The 27,461-nt window shown below is 47.6% G+C and overlaps 1 protein-coding gene across 1 annotated transcript; it reads right to left on the bottom strand.

Annotated features, from left to right (window-relative positions):
* Positions 1-3,650: 3,650 nt before the first annotated feature.
* On the bottom strand, positions 3,651-22,561 carry LOC106586506 (matrix-remodeling-associated protein 5). Its single transcript, XM_045707430.1, has 10 exons — positions 22,232-22,561; positions 20,536-20,735; positions 17,100-17,229; positions 16,648-16,886; positions 16,369-16,520; positions 15,807-16,260; positions 11,586-15,714; positions 10,709-11,372; positions 7,937-8,972; positions 3,651-7,814 (listed from the first exon to the last, which is right to left on the bottom strand). Exons 2-10 carry the CDS (start codon positions 20,712-20,714, stop codon positions 5,528-5,530), a joined length of 9,270 nt encoding a protein of 3,089 aa, XP_045563386.1. The 5' UTR covers positions 20,715-20,735; positions 22,232-22,561; the 3' UTR covers positions 3,651-5,527.
* Between the last annotated feature and the right edge of the window lie 4,900 nt (positions 22,562-27,461).

The raw sequence follows: 27,461 nt of genomic DNA, 5'->3' as shown, positions 1-27,461 counted from the left end.
CAGGTTCCTTCTCGACAATGCAAACAACAATAATAAATAATAAAGTGTGTGTGTGTATGTGTGTGTGTGTGTGTGTGTGTGTGTGTGTGTGTGTGTGTGTGTGTGTGTGTGTGTGTGTGTGTGTGTGTGTGTGTGTGTGTGTGTGTGTGTGTGTGTGTGTGCTCGCATGCGTGCGTGCGCACATGCATGGTCAATCCTTTTTCTATCCCCATGAACAGCTTTGAGAGGGAAGGATGGAGAGAGAGAAAGACAGAGAGATGGACAGACAGAGACAGATGGGAAGGTTGGAGAGAGAGAAAGACAGACAGATGGACAGACAGAGACAGATGGGAAGGTTGGAGAGAGAGAAAGACAGACAGATGGACAGACAGAGACAGATGGGAAGGTTGGAGAGAGAGAAAGACAGACAGATGGACAGACAGAGACAGATGGGGAGGTTGAGAGAGAGAGATTCTGGGTCGTGGGTTATGTTTCTGGGAAGCAGCGAGATAAGATCATAACAACATCTGCAGAGGGGACACTAGATGGGGAGAGGGGGAGAGTGGGCGGTCACATGTCAGTAACAGTAACCCTGGGACTGCTCTCTGACAGACATACTGAACCTGTCCTGTCTCCTGCAGGTCAGTCCTGTCTATGTCTGATGTAGAGATATATTGCAACAGCTGGTTAGTCTTTATGAAACAATGTTGGCCTCATCTGAACTGAAAGGCGTTGTTTGAGACATGCAGAAGGACACAGCTCTCCTGATCCTCTAATATGTGAAGATGAACCATCTGAACAGAGAGGATTGGTTGGACTGCTCTGTCTATACGTTGAAGCCTTTACCAGCAGTCTGAGAGGCTGTCACACAATATAATATTCTCACAAAAAATAAGATGAATTCCAGGTGGATGGATAAGACTGGAGGAGATTGAAAATGGGAGGGAGCATGGGAGGGTGAGGACACGGGAGGGTCTGGAAGGAGAGGAAGTAGGATGAGGAAAGGAAGGAGGAAAGGATGAGGAGACCGGTGTGTCGAACGAAAGACAGACCGGCTGATGACATTTTGCCGAGACGAGCGTGGGTGAAAGAGAGGAGATAGAGGGATGGAGGGAGAGAAATACTGGTCCTGTGTGGATGAATTGGTAGAGAATGGCACTTGAAATGCTAGGGTTGTGGGTTTGATTCCCACAGCAGACTAGTACAAAAAAATATGAAAAATGTATGTGCTCGCTACTGCGTCACTCTGGATAAGAGCGTTTGCTAAATGAATAAAATGTACAAATTGAGAGAGGAAGGGAGTGGTGGTGAGGTCATTCTGTTATAAAACCCAGCTGCAAATGGTCACCCTCCTCCCCTCCTCTCCTTACCTCTTTATTTCGGTCTTTCTTTCTTTCGGCCTGTCTTTCTTCCTTTCCTTGTGTTTGTATATCTCTACCTTCCCATGTCTCTCTCTGAGTGTTTTAAGGTTGGAGCACACCTGTTTGGGAGTGATAATGTGATAATAGGAGAACTGGAATGTACTGTACTGTAACACGGACGTGTCATCTCCTCTCCAAGCAGATTATACAGTAGCTACTTAATCATCAGGAGTTGCTTTAAGGTTGTGGTCCCATGTCCCCATTTTATTCCTGGTGAAGGATGTCTTCACAAGATATCTGCTTCAGAAACGGTAGATCCATTTTATTGAAGGGTAACAAACTGAGCGGAGTCCACATGGAAGGCTCTGCCCCAGGCCCAAATAGAATCTTTCTGAAGGGAGAAGTTATTTTCTCTAAGAGTGGAGAGGGGTTATGGGTTACTGTCTCTGTCAAAGCAGCTGCTCACATAGATAAGTATGTTTTTGTAGTAAGTAAAATATGTCTTTGAAGAGATCTATTGTCAAAAATGTCATACATTATTATCAAATGCACATTTAGATCAATAGATATTTTAGGCTGAGTCCAGTGGTAATGTCAGAGATGTGCAGTATTACATCTGTAATCCAGTATTATAGTGTAAATGCTGCAGGCTGTATCTAGTAAGCTATAACCTATAGGCCCTCTGTCCAGGGGGGATGTTTCTCCAGCTGTCTCCAGATGTTTCTATTGAGCAGAAGGAATGACAGTGATACAGTAATAACTAACAGAGCCATGACACATATACACACACACACACAGTAATAATACAGTAATAACTCCCAGAGCCCTGACTGTATGAGTTCTATCCAACTGTAACACCCCACCCCAGTCTGACCCACATACTGAACTATCCCTGTGTGTGTGTGCTTTGTGTGTGTGCTTTTGTGTGTGTGTGTGTGTGTGTGTGTGTGTGTGTGTGTGTGTGTGTGTGTGTGTGTGTGTGTGTGTGTGTGTGTGTGTGTGTGTGTGTGTGTGTGTGTGTGTGTGTGTGAGATAATCAGTAGGAAGGACACTGCACTTCACGACTTAGTGTTTCCCCTAAGTACCCCCCTCCCTCTTCTGTTTAGGTATTAAAACAGATATATGTGGAATTCAATAGATTATATGGGATTCAATAGACTTTGGTATGTTTGGATCGTTTCAGTCGTCATCTGGGTTTCCATGGTGACTGAGTCATATCTAGTGTACCGACCGTCTGAACCCACCTGCTGACTAAAATTAACAAAACAGATGAAACACTTTTATCCACCTAGATGGATTTGGTTACATCTAGATTAAGTCATGTCTATAGACCCTTCCCATCTGTTATGGAGATAAGTGAGACATATTGTCCATAGGTGAAACAACATTACCCTATTATATTATAATGCAGCTGCAATGTCCTGGGAGAGGAACACAGACAGTGATATTTCATAAATAAATAAATAAAAGGTCTCTATAATTCTAGTGTAATAGAGTTAATACATGTCTAATAGGAGATTCATGGATTTGACACATGAAGCAACTGGGTTTTGGAAAATGTAGATGGGGGGGTTCAACTAAGCTAACATATGGAATTGTTTTAAGATGGTCATACCATTGATCATTTAACTATTTGATTTTGGATTTTAGAACCCTTTTAGGTATTAAACAAATATTTAAAATATTGAATTTGGCCTTTATTACTATAACCCATAGAAACGCATTGAATAACACATTAATGGCAAAAATAAAGGTTTTGAAGTGTCTGTTTTATATCAAGGAGATATACTGTACAGTACACATATTTAACCCCTTTTTTGGCCTCAAAACTACCTCCATACTTCCATTCATTTGTATGGGTTACCTTCAGATGAGTCCCGTGACACTTGTGAAAGTCTTGTGTAAGTCTCATCTTTCCATAGAGTGATTATAATAGTTTGTAGGCCAAACCATTCAGACGCTTCAGACGTTTTCATGAGAAGAACGACTTTCGGGATGTCTCATGGTCTGACAAACACTGCTGTAGCTCGGCCACCTTCCACCACAGATGCGTAATTCCGACATAGGCGGATGTGGTGGATTGAGGTACAGCCCATGCTGTAGCTTAAACTGATAGATTTTGATGGGGATTCTTTTATTATGTTACTTAGATTGACGCAATAGACACTTAAGGATTATTAAGAGCCATTTCCTGGTTTCTCTGCTGAGACTCATGGGATACAAAGCCTCAGGTTCCCAAACAAACCCACTGTTTCTGTCCCTCCCAGGACACATACACACATCCAACAGACTATGCCTTGATCAGCAGGCTGAATTCCTTTTATCTTTTATTTATAAAATGTAACAGTTGGGGGAAAAAAAGCATAATTGACAGAAGGTTAGTGAGAGATTCGAGAGAAATCTCTCTCTTTATGACAATAGGCACAAAATAACAACTTTATATTACAGTCTTAACAAGACAAATAATTTAAACAAAATTAAAACATGATGATATCAGCTTTTATATGGATATTACACATGCGTGATCTGACACTGGAGCCACACACACATCTATGCTACTGTATACAAAAATACCATCTTGAAAGACTTGGTAACTGTTGTTTTTATTTGACAGATCTGGGATGTATGTAGCCTACAGCCTAATGGCTGGAAGAGTGGTTAAGTCTGCAGGGTTGGAGCGCTGCAGACACAGAGCGCTGCAGACACAGAGCGCTGCAGACACAGAGCGCTGCAGACACAGAGCTGCAGACACAGAGCGCTGCAGACACAGAGCGCTGCAGACACAGAGCTGCAGACACAGAGCGCTGCAGACACAGAGCGCTGCAGACACAGAGCGCTGCAGACACAGAGCTCTGCAGACACAGAGCTGCAGACACAGAGAGCTGCAGACACAGAGCGCTGCAGACACAGAGCTCTGCAGCCTCCTGTGGCTCCACAGAACTATCATTGGAGGAGTTCTGTGACCACTATCAAATGTTTGTTCTGCTCATAAATACACAACTATACACAGGACTCAAAAGGCCACTTTAGATATTATGGAGGTAAAAGTTCAGAAAGGTTGTAATACAGAGCTGAATATGTTACATGTTGCTGATGCTGATGTTGCTGATGTTTTTACTCCCTGATATAGTCTGTGATGTTGACACTATTTCTTGTTGTTGAATAATGCAGTTGCTTCTCAGAGCTGCTCATTGCTTTTATAACTCACACATTATGGCTGTGTGATCTATATCACATTATGTCTGTAAGATGCATAACACATTATGGCTGTAAGATGTGTAACACATTATGGCTATAAGATGCATAACACATTATGGCTGTAAGATGTGTAACACATTATGGCTGTAAGATGTGTAACACATTATGGCTGTAAGATGTGTAACACATTATGGCTGTAAGATGTGTAACACATTATGGCTGTAAGATGCATAACACACTATGGCTGTAAGATGTGTAACACATTATGGCTGTGAGATGTATAACACATTATGGCTGTAAGATGTGTAACACATTATGGCTATAAGATGCATAACACATTATGGCTGTAAGATGTGTAACACATTATGGCTGTAAGATGTATAACACATTATGGCTGTAAGATGTGTAACACATTATGGCTGTAAGATGTGTAACACATTATGGCTGTGAGATGTATAACACATTATGGCTGTGAGATGTATAACACATTATGGCTGTAAGATGTGTAACACATTATGGCTGTGAGATGTATAACACATTATGGCTGTAAGATGTGTAACACATTATGGCTATAAGATGTGTAACACATTATGGCCGTAAGATGCATAACACACTCTGGCTGAATCATAACCGGACGTGATTAGGAGTCCCATAGGGCGGCGCACAATTGGCCCAACATCATCTGGGTTTGACCGTCATTGTAAATAAGAATTTGTTCTTAACTGGCTTGCCTAGTTAAATAAAGGTACAATTTAAAAAAAGAAAGATGCATAACACACTCTTGCTGTAAAATGCATTTGGTTTTATACTCTCTATTTACTATCTTTTATCAGTCTTTGGTTGAACAGTATTTTCTGCACTCAACTTTGCAGTTTCTTAGGGCAAAAAGTATGTGTGTGTGTATTTGTGTGTGTGTGTGTGTGTGTGTGTGTGTGCCTCCTCCAGACACGAGGATAAGGAGGACCAGGTCTCACTGTGTGTGTGTTCTGTTAGATCACATGTAGATAAGTGGCCTTGGTGTCGGTTCCAATGACGTTCCGTGCAGTACAGCGGTAGAACCCAGTGTCTCTGCTGGTCGGGTTCTGGATCACTAGGGAACCCTGGGGGCTCAGGTACCGGTTGCCATAGAGACGGGCCTGACCTGTGACCCTTAGCTGGGATTGGTCCGGCATCTCCCAGGTGATGGTCGCTCGGGGGGTTGCTATGACGTTGCAGGTGAGCTGCACAGCAACTCCGGGCCGGGTGTAGGTGAGGGGAGGGGGGCCGTTGGTGATGCGAGGGGGGTAGGCGATAACAATCACTGGAACTGTCAGGATAGACAACGTGTCCTGATTGGTGGTTCGGCAGGAGTAGGTCCCCCTGTCGAACACAGACGCCTGCTGCACCGTCAGAGTCCCGTCATCCAGGATTGAGTACTGACCCATCCCTGCCGTCTGGCCCCGAGAAACGATCACCCCGCTGGGCAACGTCCAGGTTAGAGACTGGGTCTGGCTGGAACTCTGACTGGGGCTGTCTCTCTGAGGACAGGGTAGCCGCAGATTCTCTCCACTTATGATGCTGACCAGAGAAGCTGATCTGCTGATGACCACAGGCTTCCTCTCCAGGATGCCACTCCTCGCTGCCTCTGCCACTGGGCCTCTTGGGCGAGGTGTGTTCCCTCGGAATGGGACTCCTGGTACTGTCCTCTTATCCCCGCCTACTGGGTGAGGTGTCTCTGTGCTGACTTGGCCTCCTAAGTGAGGTTTCTCAGTAGTGACTGGGCCTCTGGGGTGAGGTGTCTCCTCTGTAACTGCGAATCCTGAGCGAGGTTTCTCTGCGCTAACTGGGCCCACTGGGTGAGGTTTCTCTGTGCTGACTGGGCCTACTGGGTGAGGTTTCTCTGTGCTGACTGGGCCTACTGGGCGAGGTTTCTCTATGCTGACTGGGCCTACTGGATGATGTTTCTCTGTGCTGACTAGGCCTACTGGACGAGATGTCTCTGTGCTGACTGGGCCTACTGGGCGAGGTTTCCCTGTGGTCACTGGGCCTCTGGAGCGAGGTGGGTCCTGTGTGTCTAAAACCTCCAGATGTACCATTATCTGAGCCTCGCCCCTCTCACCGCGAGCAACACACACCAGCAGGCCAGCATCGCTTGCCCTCACCCCCCTCAGCTCCAGGGTTCCGTTGCGGTGCACAGTGAGTCTGCTGCCGTAGTAAGGCGCCGGGAGAACCCCGTTACTAGGCAGCAACCAGGCCAAGCGGGGTGGAGGGAAGCCCTGGGATGGACAGGGCAAAAGAACTGTCTGGCCTCTTAGTGCTGAGACCTTCTGGTCCCCTACATTACTGACCCCATTATGACTAACTTCATTATTAATGACACCATTACCACTACTGACACCATTACCAGTACTGCCCGACTGAACCCTCCCTGCAGACTGACTGATGGTGATCACAGCACTTAGTCCACTACCGCTACCAACAGCTGTATGTCTGTCTGTCCCATCGAGTCCACCCCTAGCCCCATTGAGAGTGAAGCTGGGTGGGGTCATGCTCACCTCCACCCCCATCACCCTGCTCCTCTCCCCAGCCACGTTGCTGGCTCGGCAGGTGTAGTTTCCTCCGTCAGCCACTCTAGCCCCCTGGATCACCAAGGAGCCATCTGGACGCACTACAACTGGACCGGACCCCCCCACGGGGATGACACGATTGATTGGAGAGAACCATGTGATTGTAGGGATGGGCTCTCCTTTGGCCCCACAGTTCAGAGCCACCACGCCCCCTTGTTGCACCTTGATGACCTGATATCTCGTTCTGGGGAAGGAAGGGGGTGAGGTAAGGACTTTGATCATCACCCTCATGGAGTCTCTCCCCATCTGGTTCTCAGCGTGGCAGACGTACTCCCCCTCCTCCCCCATCCTCACTGAGGGGAGGAACAGAGTCCCGTTGTCAAACACCACCAGCCGCCTCCTCCGTCCCCCTTTCACCTCCCCTTGCAACAGTACGCTGTTCACTGAGGTTCCGTCCGGTAGGCTCCAACTCACTGCGGGGTCGGGCTGCCCGGTCGCCAGACAGTCTACCTGTAAAGCTGCTCCATACGATACCACCTTCTGATTGGACGGCTGCTTTGGCTCAATCTTAGCGGGTTTAGCGGGCTTTGTGACCACGGTGACACGGAGGAGGCGGTAGTCATCAGCCATTTTATTTCGTGCGACACATAAATAGTCCCCCCCGTCTTTCTCCGTCACGGACTGGATATACAGCGTTCCATTATAGTGTACCTTCATCCTCTTGTCAAAACTGGAAATACAACACAGAGAGGATAAGGTTTGATACATCAGCACAAGACACAGACAATCAATCAACACAACAGAGACAGACTAGATTAAACAGATCAGTAATCAATATGGACAAGCACACACCTGTAGTGGGCATCCACTAGTTTCTTGCCAGGTACCCTCCAGACCACTCTAGGCTCTGGGTTGCCGGTTGCTGAACATTGAAGGAGCAGAGTTTCACCATATGCAACTATAGAATTGGATGGAGAGGTGGAGAGGATCTTAGCCTTACTGAGGGGCGAGGAGGGCCGGAGAGGAGGGTTAAGGATGGCTGAAGAGGGGTTCAGGTCAGAGTTACTGTTAATGGAAGAGGAGGATGTAGTTTTATCTGTGGAGACAACACCTCCTCCTTCATCTCCAGTCACCAAAACCCTCACTGTCCTCTTATCCCCGCCCACTGCATTAGTCGCCAGACACTCGTAGCTCCCAGAGTCCTTAGTGGAAAGCTTGCGTATCAGCAAGGTGGCGTTGGGGAGGACAAACAGGTTCCCGTTGAGGAATTGAGAGGGGAGCAGCAGCGTACCATCTGGGGTCCTCCAGCGGATGGAGGGAGCGGGGGCCCCCCGGGCAGAGCAGTGGGCGTAGACAGGCATGCCAGCGGGCTGGGTTACCCTCTCCTCTCTCAGCTGCTGGATGGCTGGAGGCAGGAAGGAGACATGGAGTCGGACTGACAGACTGCTTGCCCCTGCTGGGTTGGAGGCTACACAGCGATACAGACCTCTGTCTGCTGGGCCGACAGCCACAATACGCAGAGTACCATTAGGGAATATAGACACCCGGGGGTGAGGGCCATGGGCAGGGTTGGAGTTAAGGTCGGGGGTCAGGATGGAGCGGTCAGGTAGCACCCAGGACAGCAGAGGGGCAGGCACCCCCTGAGCCTGACACTCCCACCTCACCTCGCCCCCCTGGTGCACCGTGGCCTCTCTGTGAGTGGGTAGCTGAATGCGTGGTGGGCGGGACCAGACCTCCAGAGTCACCATCGCGCGGTCAAGACCCACAGAGTTCTGTGCGCTGCAGATATATGTCCCCCGGTCCTGGACCTGCACACTCCGGATGAGAAAGGTTCCATTGGGTAGGACCTGGAAACGCTCTGCCTTGGTGTCCAGTGATATCACAGCTCCTGGGCCAGACAGAAATACAGTTGAAGTTGGAAGTTTACATACACTTAGGTTGGAGTCATTAAAGCTCGTTTTTCAACCACTTCACAAATATCTTGTTAACAAACTATAGTTTTGGCAAGTCGGTTAGGACATCTACTTAGTGCATGACACAAGTCATTTTTCCAACCATTGTTTACAGACAGATTATGTCACTTAGAATTCACTGTATCACAATTCCAGTGGGTCAGAAGTTAATATACACTAAGTTGACTGTGCCTTTAAACAGCTTGGAAAATTCCAGAAAATGATTTCATGGCTTTAGAAGCTTCTGATAGGCTAATTGACATCATTTGAGTCAATTGGAGGTGTACCTGTGGATGTATTTCAAGGCCTACCTTCAAACAGTGCCTCTTTGCTTGACATCATGAGAAAATCAAAAGAAATCAGCCAAGACCTTAGAAAAAGAATTGTAGACATCCACAAGTCTGGATCATCCTTGGGAGCAATTTCCAAACGCCTGAAAGTACCACGTTCATCTGTACAAACAATAGTACGCAAGAATAAACACCATGGGACCACACAGCCATCATACCGCTCAGGAAGGAGCGGCATGTTCTGTCTCCTAGAGATGAACGTACTTTGGTGCGAAAAGTGCAAATCAATCCCAGAACAACAGCAAAGGACCTTGTGAAGATGCTGGAGGAAACTGATACAAAAGTATCTATATCCACAGTAAAACGAGTCCTATATCGACATAACCTGAAAGGCCACTCAGCAAGGAAGAAGCCACTGCTCCAAAACCGCCATAAAAAAGCCAGACTACGGTTTGCAACTGCACATGGGGACAAAGATCGTACTTTTTGGAGAAATGTCCTCGGGTCTGATGAAACAAAAATAGAACTGTTTGGCCATAATGACCATTATTATGTTTGGAGGAAAAAAGGGGAGGCTTGCAAGCCGAAGAATACCATCCCAACCATGAAGCACGGTGGTGGCAGCATAATGTTGTTGGGGTGCTTTGCTACAGGAGGGACTGGTGCGCTTCACAAAATAGATGGCATCATGAGGGAGGAAAATTATGTGGTCGCAAATGGGTCTTCAAATGGACAATGACCCCAAGCATACTTCCAAAGTTGTGGCAAAATGGCTTAAGGACAACAAAGTCAAGGTATTGGAGTGGCCATCACAAAGCCCTGACCTCAACCCTATAGAAATTTGTGGGCAGAACTGAAAAAGCGTGTGCGAGCAAAGAGGCCTACAATCCCGACTCAGCTCTGTCAGGAGGAATGGGCCAAAATTCACCCAACTTATTGTGGGAAGCTTGTGGAAGGCTACCCAAAACGTTTGACCCAACTGAAACAATTTAAAAGGCAATGCTACCAAATACTAATTGAGTGTTTGTAAGCTTCTGACCCACTGGGAATATGATGAAAGAAATAAAAGCTGAAATAAATCATTCTCTCTACTATTATTCTGACATTTCACATTCTTAAAATAAAGTGGTGATCCTAACTGACCTAATACAGGGAATTTTTACTAGGATTAACTGTCAGGAATTGTGAAAAACTGAGTTTAGATGTATTTGGCTAAGGTGTATGTAAACCTCCAACTTCAACTGTACATATTGAGTGGCGTATTGTGTGACAGTAGTGAGTGCATTGAGTAAGGTGTATGTATGACAAAGTACGTATTATATGTATGTGAGTGACAGTAGCATGTATTGTGTGTAGAATTGAGAGTAGAGTATGTGGCGTACCTGTGGAGACCTTGATCCAGGTGATTGTCGGAGGAGGCTGTCCAATGGCCTCGCATGGCAGGAGGGCGTCACTCTCAGCTGGGACAGACATGGAGCGCACGTGGGGGGGAGTGATAAGGGGCCTGACACGCAGGACAGGGCTCTGAGGGAGGCGTTGGGCAGTCACACTACGGTGTGGAGAGAGGGGAGGGGAACGAGGAGTAGAGCAAGTGTTGACCTCGGCCTGAGGGTCTGTGGTGGGTGGGGAGGTGTTGGGGGGGCTGGACGGAGCTCTTGTGGTGGGGACTACAGAGGAAGGGGTCTCTAAAATGTCTGGGAGAAGAAGTTTGGGGTTGACATGGTGTGGGAGAGAGGGTGCGTGTTTTATTGGGGGTGGAGTTCTGACTGGGTCAGGCCTAGTGATAAGGTGTTGTGGGTAGTTGGGGTAAGGTGGGGGGTGGTAGCGACTGCCATGTGAGTCTGGGATGGAGTTTAGCCCAGGATTCCTCCAGACTGTTGTAGTAGTAGGAGTGGTAGTAGTAGTTGTAGGAATAGTGGTAGTAGTTGTAGGAATAGTGGTAGTAGTTGTGGGAATAGTGGTAGTAGTTGTGGGAATAGTGGTAGTAGTTGTGGGAATAGTGGTAGTAGTTGTAGGAATAGTGGTAGTAGTTGTAGGAATAGTGGTAGTAGTTGTGGTAGTAGTTGTGGGAATAGTGGTAGTAGTTGTAGGAATAGTGGTAGTAGTTGTAGGAATAGTGGTAGTAGTTGTAGGAATAGTGGTAGTAGTTGTAGGAATAGTGGTAGTAGTTGTGGGAATAGTGGTAGTAGTTGTAGGAATAGTGGTAGTAGTTGTAGGAATAGTGGTAGTAGTTGTAGGAATAGTGGTAGTAGTTGTAGGAATAGTGGTAGTAGTTGTAGGAATAGTGGTAGTAGTTGTAGGAATAGTGGTAGTAGTTGTAGGAATAGTGGTAGTAGTTGTAGGAATAGTGGTAGTAGTTGTAGGAATAGTTATAGTGTTAGTTCTTCTAATGGAGGTGATGACTGTAGAGGAGGTGATGGCTGAAACAGTGGCAGCTACTGTATCAGTTGTGTTTGGGGACAGTAGTTGTGTTGTAGATGAAAGAGAGCTGTTTATTTCTGACTCTGGCTGTCTCTCCTCTGGTTTATCAGGTGCTAGATAGACTGGTTCCATCTCTCTGTGTTCTTCATCAGTGGCTGGTGTTTCCATCTCTCTGTGTTCTTCATCAGTGGCTGGTGGTTCCATCTCTCTGTGTTCTTCATCAGTGGCTGGTGGTTCTCTCTCTCTGTGTTCTTCATCAGTGGCTGGTGGTTCTCTCTCTCTGTGTTCTTCATCAGTGGCTGGTGGTTCCATCTCTCTGTGTTCTTCATCAGTGGCTGGTGGTTCCGTCTCTCTGTGTTCTTCATCAGTGGCTGGTGGTTCTCTCTCTCTGTGTTCTTCATCAGTGGCTGGTGGTTCCATCTCTCTGTGTTCTTCATCAGTGGCTGGTGGTTCCATCTCTCTGTGTTCTTCATCAGTGGCTGGTGGTTCTCTCTCTCTGTGTTCTTCATCAGTGGCTGGTGGTTCTCTCTCTCTGTGTTCTTCATCAGTGGCTGGTGGTTCTCTCTCTCTGTGTTCTTCATCAGTGGCTGGTGGTTCTCTCTCTCTGTGTTCTTCATCAGTGGCTGGTGGTTCCATCTCTCTGTGTTCTTCATCAGTGGCTGGTGGTTCTCTCTCTCTGTGTTCTTCATCAGTGGCTGGTGGTTCTCTCTCTCTGTGTTCTTCATCAGTGGCTGGTGGTTCTCTCTCTCTGTGTTCTTCACCAGTGGCTGGTGGTTCTCTCTCTCTGTGTTCTTCATCAGTGGCTAGTGGTTCTACCTCTCTGTGTTCTTCATCAGTGGCTGGTGGTTCTACCGCTCTGTGTTCTTCATCAGTGGCTGGTGGTTCTACCTCACTGTGTTCCTCATCAGTTGCTGGTGGTTCTATTTCACTGGGTTCTTCATCAGTGGCTGGTGGTTCTTCCTCATTGGGATCTTCATCAGCAGCTGGGTAGAGGGGTTCTATCTCACTGGGTTCTTTCTCAGTGCCAGTAGGTGTTGTTCTGCCTGGTGTGGTTCCAGACTGAGGGGGAGCTGTTTTGATATCCTCTGGGTTGTGTTGGTTGAAGACAGATGGAACCTGCTCTTTTGGAGTGGCCCAGACCTGAACCTCTGTTTCAGCATAACTCTGTTTGTCTGTATCACTGTGTGTAACTGTGGGTGTATGTTGGTCTGTGTGTGTACTAGTTGTTGTGACTGTGGGTGTATGTTTGCCAATGTGTGTGTGAGTGTGTGTGCAAATCTGTGTGTGTGTGCTAGTCGTTTGGGACCTGTCAGGGAGCCAAGAAGCAGTGTTTGCTGAGTGAGTCACCCTGTCTGTGTGTGTCTGGGGGGGAGAGGCAGGAAAGAAGGCAGGGGGGGAGACGGATGTGCTTGATGGAGCAGTGATCCTAGTAGAGGATGGAGCAGTAGTTATAGTAGTGGTTGTAGCAGCTGCTGGCAGTTCCCTGGGGTCTGCAAGTGCTGCTCTGGGTGTATTGTGGAGAAGGGAAGTTGGACCTGGGGTATTCTGGTGAGGGGAGGTTGGACCTGGGGTATTCTGGCGAGAGGAGGTTGGACCTGGGGTATTCTGGCGAGAGGAGGTTGGACCTGGGGTATTCTGGCGAGGGGAGGTTGGACCTGGGGTATTCTGGTGAGGGGAGGTTGGACCTGGGGTATTCTGGCGAGGGGAGGTTGGACCTGGGGTATTCTGGCGAGGGGAGGTTGGACCTGGGGCATTCTGTGGGGCGGTGGGTCGTCCTCTGGGTCTGTTGATGCGTCTCCTCTGGGCGGGCCTTCTCCTGGAATTCCAGGGGATTCTGGATTGCGACGGGACAGAGTTGGAGAATGTTACCTGTCCAGAGTTTGTTGTTCCATACCTTCCCCTCTCACCTGTGGTCCTTACAGGATTAAGGACCACCTCTTTGCTAATGTCATTGATGCTGGAGGTTGGCTTTGTGCTTTTAGGAGAACTCTCTGTCTCTGTTCCTGTCCCTGTATCTGTGTCTGTGTTTGACTGAGGGGTCTGGGGGAAGTTATTGGTCTGATCTGCAGTGTTTGTTGTCTCTGGGGCCACTCTATCCTTTGTTAGCAAGTCTGGGATCAGTGATGTGTGGACAGTGTTCAACCCCTCTTCCTGTAGACTGGGGACATCTATGGAAAAACCCTCTGTGGTATCAGCCTCTGACTCCAATACAGTACGTTGAGGGGATTTTCTTCCCACTGTAACCTCTGGTGTGCTCTTTGGTAGTGTGGTGTTTGGTAGTGTGATGTTTGGTTGTGTGGTCTTTGGTTGTGTGCTGCCTGGCTTTATTCTGGTTGTCTTTGCTTCAGTTGGGGTTGAGGTGGTTGTCTTTGCTTCAGTTGGGGTTGAGGTGGTTGTCTTTGCTTCAGTTGGGGTTGAGGTGGTTGTCTTTGCTTCAGTTGGGGTTGAGGTGGTTGTCTTTGCTTCAGTTGGGGTTGAGGTGGTTGTCTTTGCTTCAGTTGGGGTTGAGGTGGTTGTCTTTGCTTCAGTTGGGGTTGAGGTGGTTGTCTTTGCTTCAGTTGGGGTTGAGGTGGTTGTCTTTGCTTCAGTTGGGGTTGAGGTGGATGTCTTTGCTTCAGTTGGGGTTGAGGTGGTTTCCTTTGCTTCAGTTGGGGTTGAGGTGGTTGTCTTTGCTCTAGTTGGGGGGGCTGAGGTGGTAGTACGTGTTCTAGTTGGGGTTGATATATATAGGGAGTCTGTGATTTTAGGGGCAGTCCTTTCACGTATCTTAGCCAGCAGCTCGGCCCATTTCTGAGGGTCAATCTTGTGTTTGGCCAGGTTAAACCTCCGGCGGCCCTCCAGCCTGTTCCTCTTCTGCTCCACAGGGAAGCCTCTCCTCAGGGGCCTCCTGCCCCTCTGAGGGGGTCCGCCTCCCTCCACCCTCACCATGTGGGATCTGATGGGGGGGCGCCGTGTCAGGGGAGGTTTAGGTCTAAGACCTCTCCTCCTGGTGTTACCTGCCCTGGTGGACAGTATGTTCTCCTCCCCCCCCTTGTCATTTCCTGACACCCCCTCTTCAACCTCCTTGACCCCTAGAGGGGCTGGTACCCTGTTGGACAACCCCACCAAAGACTGTGGCCTCATGGGATATCTCATGCGTGATGAGGTGTCAGAAGGACGTGGGGTTAGAATCAGTCTGGTGGAGTGAGAGTCAGCACCGTGCTGGTTCACCGCTACACAACGGTATAGTCCTGCGTCTCTCTGCCCAGGGAAGGGGAGAGACAGGGTACCATTGGCTAAAACAGTCACCCCTGCCTCCCCCGTTCTTCTCCCCTTGTTCCTACTCCCTACCACTCCCCCGTCAGGAAGAACCCAGTTCACCTCAACCCTCGGTGAACCAGAGGCCTCACACGGTAGACTGACAGGGTCTCCAACCAATCCAGTCACAGCAGGGCCTAGCTCCTCCCCTGGGGGAGGGTTGGATGATTCTACTACCACCAGACGGAGGGGGAGAACATCAACATTTCCCCCCGCCCGCGCCACGCAGTAGTACAGTCCAGCATCAGAGTGATCCACTCTCTGCAGGATCAGCCCTTGGCCAGACACCCGTACCCTACCATCTGAGCTGTGGTAGGGGAAGGAGACTGTTGAACCATCTGGAAACACCCATTGGAGCCTGGGGTCTCCAGAGCTTAGGTCTGCAGCAGAGCTAAGGACAGGACAGGGCAGGTGGACCTGGCTGTCTGTGGCTGCTGTAAAAGCTGTGTGGGTGTGGTTGGTCTGGATGAGGACCCAGGGGTGTGGGGATGGGGGGTCTGGGGGGGCAGACACCAGGGTGGACAGGGTCAGTTTAACCCTGTGGGTGCTGGACTGAGCTCTGTTGAACTGGAGACTGACATGGGGCTGCAGTAACCAGGCAGGCTGGGCTTGGACACTGGCTCTGACCCCTGTATGGTAGTAGCCCTCTCTCTCTGCTCTCTGTCTGTACCTGAAGGACATGAAATTAATGTGTTGGGGTTAAAACAAAATTGTAGGATAATAACAGAGGAATGTGTTGTCTGTGTTTCTGTAATTTCATACCTGTAGGCAAGTGTTGGGGCTTTACTCAACATGATTTCTCTCTGAAGCCTGGCAGGTGTCTCACTGTAGTAGGCCATCAGCCTCCACAGCCTCTCATAGCTGTGCCCATCCACCCCACAGACCAGGGAAAGGGAAAGAGAGAGGGAGAGGGGGGTGAAGGAGGAGGAAAGTTGTGGTGGGGTAATGTCAGGAGTCTGTGAGGAGTGTGTGATGTTACACTTCAGATCAACGGCATTCCCCTGTTGGTCGGACATCCCCAAGAAGGCGTGACCTAAAGCCTCCCTAAAAGTTTCTATTGACTGAATTTCGCCATCCTCCTGAGATGAGGCTCTGGAATTGGTGGCAATTACAGGCGAGGTGCAGGATAAGTCTTTCTGCTGCAAAAGACCACGTCCCTTCAGGTGATTGGGTGAGGCACAGACCAGGCACTGTGGCCCCGGACATTTCAACAACCCTGAGAGAGAAGAGAAGAATCAGTATTTCCTCACCCAAATAAGCATCCCAGTTCCAGTGATTTTGAGACTAGTGTAAGGACTAGGGGTTAGTGTTGTGTGATTGTCACCTAGGTGAGAGATGCTCCAGGCCTGCAGCCAAGCCATGCTGCAGTCGCAGGTCCAGGGGTTGGCCTGCAGAGCTAGGGACTCCAGAAGAGGGGCGGTCCTCAGTATGTCTCTGGGCAGGTTAGTCAGACTGTTGTTGGACACGTCCAGATGCCTGGGGAGAGGAGGGGGATAGTCCAATCACAAATGACACCCTATTCCCTAAGTAGTGCACTACTTTTTAGGTGTGACCTATGACTAAGAGTGAATAAATGAATAAATTAAGACTGTAGAAAACCCACCTGAGGGTGGAGTAGCAGAATGTCTGCAGTAGGGACAGAGTGCAGAAGGCCTGGGGATGCAGCTGGTGGAGCCGGTTCCCCTGCAGCCGGATCAGTCTGAGGTTGGGGAGGCGGAGCAGGGCCTGGGGGTGGAGGGACTGCAGCCAGTTGTGATCCAGGTGGAGGCGCTGTAGAGAGGACAGGCCTGAGAAGCTCTTTGCTGAGATCTCCCTCAGCTTGTTATAGCTCAGCTTCAGGACCTGGGGGGGAGAGGGATGGATGGATGGATCATTGAATGAAGGATAATTGAAAATACATGGTATAAACTCCTCCAGCTATAAACAACAATACATACACATCAATGTGAGTCAAATGAACACAAATACACAATACAATAACAGTGTCTAAGCGCAATAGAACAATTGACATTTGCTTCCAATTATTAGCTAATTTGACCCCTCTCCTCTCAGTACCTGAAGAGAGGACAGATCTTGGAAAGCTCCGTCAGGAATCTCATGGATGTCATTCCCATGAAGCATCAGCAGCGCCAGCCTCCTCAGACCAGCCAATGAGCTGTCTGGGATCCTGCTGATACTGTTGAACCTTTTAGAGACCAGAGAGAAACAGCATCAACCAATGGAATGCCTTTAAAATGTGTGTGTGAGAGTGAGAGTGAAAGTGAAAGTGAGAGCGAGAGAGAAAGAGCTAGAGAGAGAGAGAGAAGTACAAACCCTCCAACCCAAAAAGGCCTGTGGTGTTGATGGTATCCTCAATGAAATGATAAAATATACAGACAACAAATTCCAATTGGCTATACTTAAACTCTTTAACATCATCCTTAGCTCTGGCATCCTCTCCAATATTTGGAACCAAGTGCTGATCACCCCAATCCACAAAAGTGGAGACAAATTTGACCCCAATAATTACCGTGGGATATGCGTCAACAGCAACCTTGGGAAAATCCTCTGCATTATCATTAACAGCAGACTCGTACATTTCCAATGTACTGAGCAAATGTCAAATTGGCTTTTTACCAAATTACCATACGACAGACCACGTGTTCACCCTGCACACCCTAATTGACAAAGAAACAAACCAAAACAAAGCCAAAGTCTTCTCATGCTTTGTTGATTTAAAAAATGCCTTTGACCTTTTAGCATGAGGGTCTGCTATACAAATTGATGGAAAGTGGTGTTGGGGGAAAAACATAAAATCCATGTACACAAACAACAAGTGTGCGGTTAAAATTGGCAAAAAACACACATTTCTTTCCACAGGGGCGTGGGGCGAGACAGGGATGCAGCTTAAGGCCAACCCTCTTTAACATATACAGCTCTGGAAAAAAATTAAGAGACCACTGCAAAATAATCAGTTTCTCTGGTTTTACTATTTATAGGTATGTGTTTGGGTAAAATGAACATTTTTGCTTTATTCTATATTCTATAAACTGAAAGCTGTGATTGAAAATCAGGGTTATTCCACCAAATATTGATTTCTGAACTCTTCCTAAGTTAAAACATTAGTATTGTGTTGCTTGAAAATGAATATGAACTTATTTTCTTTGCATTATTCGAGGTCTAACAACACTGCATCTTTTTTCTTATTTTAACCAGTTGTCATTTTCTGCAAATAAATGTTCTAAATGACAATATTTTTAATTGGAATTTGGGAGAAATGTTGTCAGGAGTTTATAGAATAAAACAAAACAATTTATTTTACCCAAACACAAACCTATAAATAGTAAAACCAGAGAAACTGATTATTTTGCAGTGGTCTCTTAATTTTTTCCAGAGCTGTATATCAACAAATTGGCAAGGGCACTAGAACAGTCTGCAGCACCCGGCCTTACCCTACTAGAATCTGAAGTCAAATGTCTACTGTTTGCTGATGATCTGGTGCTTCTGTCACTAACCAAGGATGGCCTACAGCAGCACCTAGATCTTCTGCACAGATTCTGTCAGACCTGGGCCCTGACAGTAAATCTCAGTAAGACAAAAATAATGGTGTTCCAAAAAAGGTCCAGTTGCCAGGACCACAAATAGAAATTCCATCTAGACACATTCACCTAGGGCACACAAAAAAACTATACATACCTCGGCCTAAACATCAGCGCCACAGGTAACTTCCACAAAGCTGTGAACAAGCTGAGAGACAAGGCAAGAAGGGCCTTCTATGCCATCAAAAGGAACATAAAATTCGACATACCAATTAGGATCTGGATAAAAATACTTGAATCAGTTATAGAACCCATTGCCCTTTATGGTTGTGAGGTCTGGGGTCCGCTCACCAACCAAGAATTCACAAAATGGGACAAACACCAAATTGAAAAAATATCCTCTGTGTACAACGTAAAACACTAAATAATGCATGCAGAGCAGAATTAGGCTGATACCCACTAATTATCAAAATCCAGAAAAGAGACCTTAAATTCTACAACCACCTAAAAGGAAGCGATTCCCAAACTTTCCATAACAAAGCCATCACCTACAGAGAGATGAAACTGGAGAAGAGTCCCCTAAGCAAGCTGGTCCTGGGGCTCTCTTCACAAACACAAACAGAACCCACAGAGCCCCAGAACAGCAACACAATTAGACCCAACCAAATCATCGGAAAACAAAAAGATAATTACTTGACACATTGGAAGTAATTAACCAAAAAACTGAGCTGAACTAGAATGATATTTGTCCCTAAACAGAGAGTACACAGTGGCAGAATACCTGACCACTGTGAGTGACCCAAACTTAAGGAAAATGTTTGACTATGTACCCAACTCAGTGAGCATAGCCTTGCTCGGGGCTCCCGAGTGGAGCGAGCCGTAGGCAGACCTGGCTCTCAAGAGAAGACAGGCTATGTGCACACTGCCCAGAAAATGAGGTGGAAACTGAGCTGCACTTCCTAACCTCCTGCCAAATGCATGACCACATTAGAGACACATATTTCCCTCAGATTACACAGATCCACAAAGAATTTGAAAACAAGCCCAATTTTGATCAACTCCCATATCTACTGGGTGAAATACCACAGTGTGCCATCACAGAAGCAAGATTTGTGACCTGTTTCCACAAGAAAGGGGCAACCAGTGAAGAACAAACACCATTGTAAATACAACCCATATTTATGTTTATTTATTTTCCCTTTTGTATCTTAACTATTTGCACATCGTTACAACACTTTATATAGACATAATATGTACATTTGACATGTCTTTATTCTTTTGGAACTTCTGTCAGTGCAATGTTTACTGTTAATTGTTATTGTTTATTTCACTTTTGTTAATTATCTACTTCACTTGCTTTGGCAATGTTAATATAGAGAGAGAGAGAGAGAGAGAGAGAGAGAGAGAGAGAGAGAGAGAGAGAGAGAGAGAGAAAGAGTGTGTGTAGAGAGAGAGATTGTGTGTGTGCAGAGAGGGAGAGAGAGAGAGAGAGAGTGTGTGTGTGTGTGTGTGTGTGTGTGTGTGTGTGTGTGTGTGTGTGTGTGTGTGTGTGTGTGTGTGTGTGTGTGTGTGTGTGTGTGTGTGTGTGTGTGTGTGTGTGTGTGTGTGTGTGTGTGTTTGTACACAGTCCTTACCCCAGGTTGATGTGTAGTGTGTGTAGAGAGAGAGAGAGAGTGTATGTATTTGTACACAGTCCTTACCCCAGGTTGATGTGTAGTGTGTGTAGAGAGAGAGAGAGTGTGTATGTATTTGTACCCAGTCCTTACCCCAGGTTGATGTGTAGTGTGTGTAGAGAGAGAGAGAGTGTGTATGTATTTGTACACAGTCCTTACCCCAGGTTGATGTGTAGTGTGTGTAGTGTGTGTAGAGAGAGAGAGAGTGTGTATGTATTTGTACACAGTCCTTACCCCAGGTTGATGTGTAGTGTGTGTAGAGAGAGAGAGAGTGTGTATGTATTTGTACACAGTCCTTACCCCAGGTTGATGTGTAGTGTGTGCTGCGGTAGGGGCTGTGGTATGTTGACCAGAGATCTGAAGGTGCAGTGTAGTTCAGTGGGCTGGTAGCAAGAGCAGGGCAGAGGGCAGGCACAACCAGGGGACACCAGGGTCAGCAACGCCACAGCCAGGGACACACCACACACACTGGGAACCATCTTATATAGGAGGGCCGCTCACTGACAATATAGAAATATATATGTCAATGTGTCACACACACACAGTCTCTGCAGTAACAACTATAATGCAGGGTAACACTTTATTTGGATAGTCCATCTGTAGATGCTCTACAGACTATCAGTAGCATTTCAACTAACTATCTACTAACCCTAACTCTTATCCTAACTCTAAATTTAACCCTTACCCTAAACCTTATTTTAAACCTAACCTTAGCAAGCATTTACTTATCAACATATAGTTTGTTAATAGCAGTGGTGGGAAAAGTGCTCAATTGTCCTACTCGAGTAAAAGTAAAGAGACCTTATTAATAGAAAATGACTCAAGTAAAGTGTGAATGCCACCCAGTAAACTTGAGTAAAAGTCTAAAAGTATTTGGTTTTAAATATACTTAAGTATCAAAAGTAAATGGAATAGCTAAAATGTATGTAAGTATCAAAAGTAAAATAATAAACCATTTCAAATTCCTTATATTAAGAAAACTAGCCCTCATCATTTTCTTGTTTTTTTATTGACGGATAGCCAGGGTCACACTCCAACACTCAGACATCATTTACAAACGAATAATTTTTTTTTAGTGAGTCTGCCCAATCAGAAGCAGTAGGGATGGCCAGGGACGTTCCCTTGATAAGTGTGTGAATAGGACCATTGTTGTGTAAAAATGTAACGAGTATTTTAGGGTGTCAGGGAAATTGTATGGAGTAAAAAATACATGATTTTCTTTGGTAATGCAGTGAAGAAAAAATATTTTTAATTAAGTACTTTACACCACTGGTTGATAGTATGACCATCTGTAGAGTATCTAATTCCGGACAATCCTAATTAAGTGTGTCCTAATGCAGCTACAGTTTCTGCATTCCTAAACACTCTGGGTCAGTAACTGTGTTCAGTTGGCCAGTGTTCTACTGAGAGATGATGGCACTGACACACGGCACTGACAAACACTCTAAAGGCATGTGCTGACGTTCCCGTGCAAATTACAGTCTGAGTCTGGTTATTCTAACGTCTTGACCAGCTATCTTTGACATTGCTCTGACATTTAAATATATGTGAATAAATGTAAACAGTAACGTTCACAAAGGAGAAGAACGAGCTATCTAAATTCAACAACTAATAATTTACACCATCTGCGAGCAGAAGCGCCAACTGTTTCCAATTGTTTGTTTCCTATTGTTTTATGCGCGAGTGGCTTTCCTCTAATAATCCACAACCAAGCATTTAACCATCATCATCTGACTATTAACACTCTTGACCCGATTCTGATACTGACTATTCTGTGACTGACTGCAAAACCAGCTGCCACAGAGAGTGATGAAATTGAAGAAAAGCATACATTTTCCTCGGTGCGTAAACGCATAAATATGATACAACTTTACATTGCATTACGTACATTTTAAATACATTTTATCATCTAGCGGGAATTTCACAGAAGTTTCCCCGGTCATAATATGAATAGTAGGATGAGCATTTCATTTGGGAGCTATAACTTTCAATTTACCTGTCAATCCTTCAAATCGAAGATATCAAGATTCTTCATTTCCTTATAGTCCAATTTCCATCAAGTGCTCATTTTTATCCAAATGACGATTTGGCAACGGTAGAAATGATAGAAAGCCTTATCATTTATGTTGTATAATATTGGCATTCAAAATGTTACTGACGTTTCAATAGACTACAACTTTATCCATTGAAAATAACAGAGTTGAAAACCAGTAGCCTATACAATCCAAGAAAAAACGAATATATCTATATTTGGTATTCCCACACAGCACGTCTTGTGCAGTTGAAAGGAAGGGAAGGGATAAGAAAGAAAGGATTGTAACAAATAATCTCGATCCCACGCGCTGTGCGCAATAGCCAGGGGACGAGGTAACTTCTCTCCGGATAGCCTGGTCTCATAAACTACACGTAACATAGTACATTTAAATCAGGGTCATGCAAATTAGTATGATAGGTTATGTTTGGAATGGTTACGTAACACAAAAGGTTACTTAAGGCAAAGACAAAATGAGGGTGGTTGGTTGGGTGTATAACACGAATGTCTAGCAACCCAAAGGTTGATTGTTCGAATCTCATCATGGACAACTTTAGCTAATTAGCAACATTTCACCTACTTACTACTTTTAAGCAACCTAACTAAAGTTAGCCACAACAAATTGAAATTCATAACATATCATGCATTTTGCAAATTCATAACATATTGTATGTTTTGCAAATTCGTTACGTATCATACAAGTTGTAATTCATAACACATTATAAGAAATGGATGATGGACATCCACAAATTAATACATACTATACAAACTGTAATATATCATACTAAATGGAGTGTCTTGGATTTACAGACAGAATAATATGAAATGCTCTGAGACCAGGTTGCTGAGGAGGGGGTCTGAGTGGGTGACTTCCTCTTTCAGAGAATTGTATCTGGAATGAAAAGTGAGACCACCTGATAAGTTTGCCCATTAGTCTATATTTAACCTTTTGCCTACCCTGACTAGAGCTGTGGAGCATGTGCTGTGGCAAGTTGGAGACTGTGCCTGTGTTATGTTGTGATGCAACTGGGGGGTCTGATGATGCTGGGAGAGTTCAGACAGGTGTGTGTTGTGGCAGGGGTGGTCCCACGCCCTCACACCTCCAGAGCTAAAGGGGGAAACCTGGAGGTGTGGAAATATCCAAGGGCTCCTCAGCTGTTGTTCTCAGGGCCTTGGCCACGTGGGTGTGTCCGTGGGTGTGTCCGTGGGTGTGTCACATCTCTAAATCTCTCTCTCTTTTTCTTCCTCTTTCTCTCTGTCTGAGATATCTCTGTTATAGGTATCAGTAGTTCTGTAGCTGCTCTCCTGTTCTAGTGAAACCCATCCAGCCAGGCTGTAGAAAGCATTAGGCCCAAACCCATTTAGGCAGTCCCTCAGTCCCACACAGTTACATAACAGCAAAGCAGTGACCCAGTCCCATTCAGTCCAACACAGTCCCCATTATAATATGAGGTTGCCATCATAATGCAGCTGGAATTCATAGTGTCTGACTGTCTGGCCTGCATGCTGTAATGGCATGATGTCGACAGAACAGCACCGCAGTGGCACAGAAAGCAGAAAGTATATTCTCGTTTCCCTCTGAGGGGTTTCTGGACATTGTCTGAAGCAGTCATTTGTGATAGCTCATATTGGGCATGGTTCGAAGCCGTAGGTTTTAGGGTAGGTCTATATAATGTTGTAATATAGCCTTGGGGCTGGTCAGAAGCAGAGTAGAGTGTAATATTGGGCATGGTCAGAAGCACAGCCCTGTTAAATGATTTCCCTTAAATCAATGTGGATTCTCTCAGAGTCATGAGCTAAACTAATGGAGGTAATAAACCTCGTCATTGGTCAAAGGGTGGATAACATGAGCCATGATCGAGGATTCCGTAGGACTGTGGTTATTTGGCTGAGGCTGTTTAAGTATATATATTATGGACTACGGTATATAATATGTATTTGTGTAGATATTTCTGAATGTGTAGGCAGCATTATCCTGTACATCAGACATGTCTGAGTATCAGCATGCCTGGCTGGCCCTGGCTAATAGCCTGGGCTGGGTTGGGGGGGTCAGGAGGCTGGTCAACTGGGCCAGCAGGAGGCTGTAAGATTAGCCTGGTTCTGACTGGCTCCATGGGGTCAGGGCTGGAAGTCCGCCTGCTCAGTTAGGCTGGGGAAGGGAAGGGTCAGCGGGGTCAGGGCTGGGAGGGTGCCTGGCTGTAAAGATGTAAGTCAGGGGTAAGGGGCCTGGTTCCAGAAGGGTGTAAGGCTGGGTCAGTGGTCTCAGTGGCCTGGGGCAGGTGGTTAAGGTTAGCCTGGGGCTAGGGCTAGGGCAGTAGCCTGGGTGGGCCTGGGGTAAGAGTAGAGGGGTTAGGCTGGGACAGGGGTAGAAGTAGAGGGGTTAGGCTGGGACAGGGGTAGGAGTAGAGGGGTTAGGCTGGGACAGGGTAAGAGTAGAGGGGTTAGGCTGGGACAGGGGTAGAAGTAGAGGGGTTAGGCTGGGACAGGGGTAGGAGTAGAGGGGTTAGGCTGGGACAGGGGTAAGAGTAGAGGGGTTAGGCTGGGACAGGGGTTAGAGTAGAGGGGTTAGGCTGGGACAGGGGTAGGAGTAGAGGGGTTAGGCTGGGACAGGGGTAAGAGTAGAGGGGTTAGGCTGGGACAGGGGTAAGAGTAGAGGGGTTAGGCTGGGACAGGGGTAGGAGTAGAGGGGTTAGGCTGGGACAGGGGTAGGAGTAGAGGGGTTAGGCTGGGACAGGGTAAGAGTAGAGGGGTTAGGCTGGGACAGGGGTAGGAGTAGAGGGGTTAGGCTGGGACAGGGGTAGGAGTAGAGGGGTTAGGCTGGGACAGGGGTAAGAGTAGAGGGGTTAGGCTGGGACAGGGGTTAGAGTAGAGGGGTTAGGCTGGGACAGGGGTAGAAGTAGAGGGGTTAGGCTGGGACAGGGGTAAGAGTAGAGGGGTTAGGCTGGGACAGGGGTTAGAGTGTAGGGGTTAGGCTGGGACAGGGGTAGGAGTAGAGGGCTTAGGCTGGGACAGGGGTAAGAGTAGAGGGGTTAGGCTGGGACAGGGGTAAGAGTAGAGGGGTTAGGCTGGGACAGGGGTAGGAGTAGAGGGGTTAGGCTGGGACAGGGGTAGGAGTAGAGGGGTTAGGCTGGGACAGGGTAAGAGTAGAGGGGTTAGGCTGGGACAGGGGTAGGAGTAGAGGGGTTAAGCTGGGACAGGGGTAGGAGTAGAGGGGTTAGGCTGGGACAGGGGTAAGAGTAGAGGGGTTAGGCTGGGACAGGGTTTAGAGTAGAGGGGTTAGGCTGGGACAGGGGTAGAAGTAGAGGGGTTAGGCTGGGACAGGGGTAGGAGTAGAGGGGTTAGGCTGGGACAGGGATAAGAGTAGAGGGGTTAGGCTGGGCCAGGGGGAGAAGTAGAGGGGTTAGGCTGGGACAGGGGTAGAAGTAGAGGGGTTAGGCTGGGACAGGGGTAAGAGTAGAGGGGTTAGGCTGGGACAGGGATAAGAGTAGAGGGGTTAGGCTGGGACAGGGGTAGGAGTAGAGGGGTTAGGCTGGGACAGGGGTAAGAGTAGAGGGGTTAGGCTGGGACAGGGGTAGAAGTAGAGGGGTTAGGCTGGGACAGGGGTAAGAGTAGAGGGGTTAGGCTGGGACAGGGGTAAGAGTAGAGGGGTTAGGCTGGGACAGGGGTAAGAGTAGAGGGGTTAGGCTGGGACAGGGATAAGAGTAGAGGGGTTAGGCTGGGACAGGGGTAAGAGTAGAGGGGTTAGACTGGGACAGGGGTAGGAGTAGAGGGGTTAGGCTGGGACAGGGGTAAGAGTAGAGGGGTTAGACTGGGACAGGGGTAAGAGTAGAGGGGTTAGGCTGGGACATGGGTAGAAGTAGAGGGGTTAGGTTGGGACAGGGGTAAGAGTAGAGGGGTTAGGCTGGGACAGGGGTAAGAGTAGAGGGGTTAGGTTGGGACAGGGGTAAGAGTAGAGGGGTTAGACTGGGACAGGGGTAAGAGTAGAGGGGTTAGGCTGGGACAGGGGTAAGAGTAGAGGGGTTAGACTGGGACAGGGGTAGGAGTAGAGGGGTTAGGCTGGGACAGGGGTAGAAGTAGAGGGGTTAGGCTGGGACAGGGGTAAGAGTAGAGGGGTTAGGCTGGGACAGGGGTAGGAGTAGAGGGGTTAGGCTGGGACAGGGGTAGGAGTAGAGGGGTTAGGCTGGGACAGGGGTAGGAGTAGAGGGGTTAGGCTGGGACAGGGGTAAGAGTAGAGGGGTTAGGCTGGGACAGGGGTAGAAGTAGAGGGGTTAGGCTGGGACAGGGGTAGGAGTAGAGGGGTTAGGCTGGGACAGGGGTAAGAGTAGAGGGGTTAGGCTGGGACAGGGGTTAGAGTAGAGGGGTTAGGCTGGGACAGGGGTAAGAGTAGAGGGGTTAGGCTGGGACAGGGATAAGAGTAGAGGGGTTAGGCTGGGACAGGGGTAGGAGTAGAGGGGTTAGGCTGGGATAGGGGTAAGAGTAGAGGGGTTAGACTGGGACAGGGGTAAGAGTAGAGGGGTTAGGCTGGGACAGGGGTAAGAGTAGAGGGGTTAGGCTGGGACAGGGGTAAGAGTAGAGGGGTTAGACTGGGACAGGGGTAGGAGTAGAGGGGTTAGGCTGGGACAGGGAAAGAGTAGAGGGGTTAGGCTGGGACAGGGGTAGGAGTAGAGGGGTTAGGCTGGGACAGGGGTAAGAGTAGAGGGGTTAGACTGGGACAGGGGTAGGAGTAGAGGGGTTAGGCTGGGACAGGGGTAAGAGTAGAGGGGTTAGGCTGGGACAGGAGTAAGAGTAGAGGGGTTAGGCTGGGACAGGGGTAAGAGTAGAGGGGTTAGACTGGGACAGGGGTAAGAGTAGAGGGGTTAGGCTGGGACAGGGGTAAGAGTAGAGGGGTTAGACTGGGACAGGGGTAGGAGTAGAGGGGTTAGGCTGGGACAGGGGTAAGAGTAGAGGGGTTAGGCTGGGACAGGGGTAAGAGTAGAGGGGTTAGGCTGGGACAGGGGTAAGAGTAGAGGGGTTAGACTGGGACAGGGGTAAGAGTAGAGGGGTTAGGCTGGGACAGGGGTGGAAGTAGGAGGGTCAGGCTGGATGTTTGCCTCAGGGCCTTTGGCTCCATGGGTTCAGGCTTCCTTTTGTCATACCCTCCCTCCTCACAGATTTAAATCAGCATGACTACAGCTAGTTAGCATAACAGCGCCAG

Source organism: Salmo salar, chromosome ssa25 (assembly GCF_905237065.1).
Source record: "Salmo salar chromosome ssa25, Ssal_v3.1, whole genome shotgun sequence".
NCBI lineage: Eukaryota > Metazoa > Chordata > Actinopteri > Salmoniformes > Salmonidae > Salmo > Salmo salar.
This window is presented reverse-complemented; position numbering and strand designations above follow the sequence as displayed.

What these genes read in the sequence shown, in the direction of transcription:
- LOC106586506 (XM_045707430.1), bottom strand. Translation starts at nt 20,714, where the DNA reads ATGGTTCCCAGTGTGTGTGGTGTGTCCCTGGCTGTGGCGTTGCTGACC. An exon ending in CTACAACTACTACCACTATT is followed by an intron (nt 11,373 to 11,585) that starts CCTACAACTACT and finishes ACCACAACTACT; the next exon opens with ACCACTATTCCTACAACTAC. An exon ending in CTGGATCAAGGTCTCCACAG is followed by an intron (nt 8,973 to 10,708) that starts GTACGCCACATA and finishes TGTCTGGCCCAG; the next exon opens with GAGCTGTGATATCACTGGAC.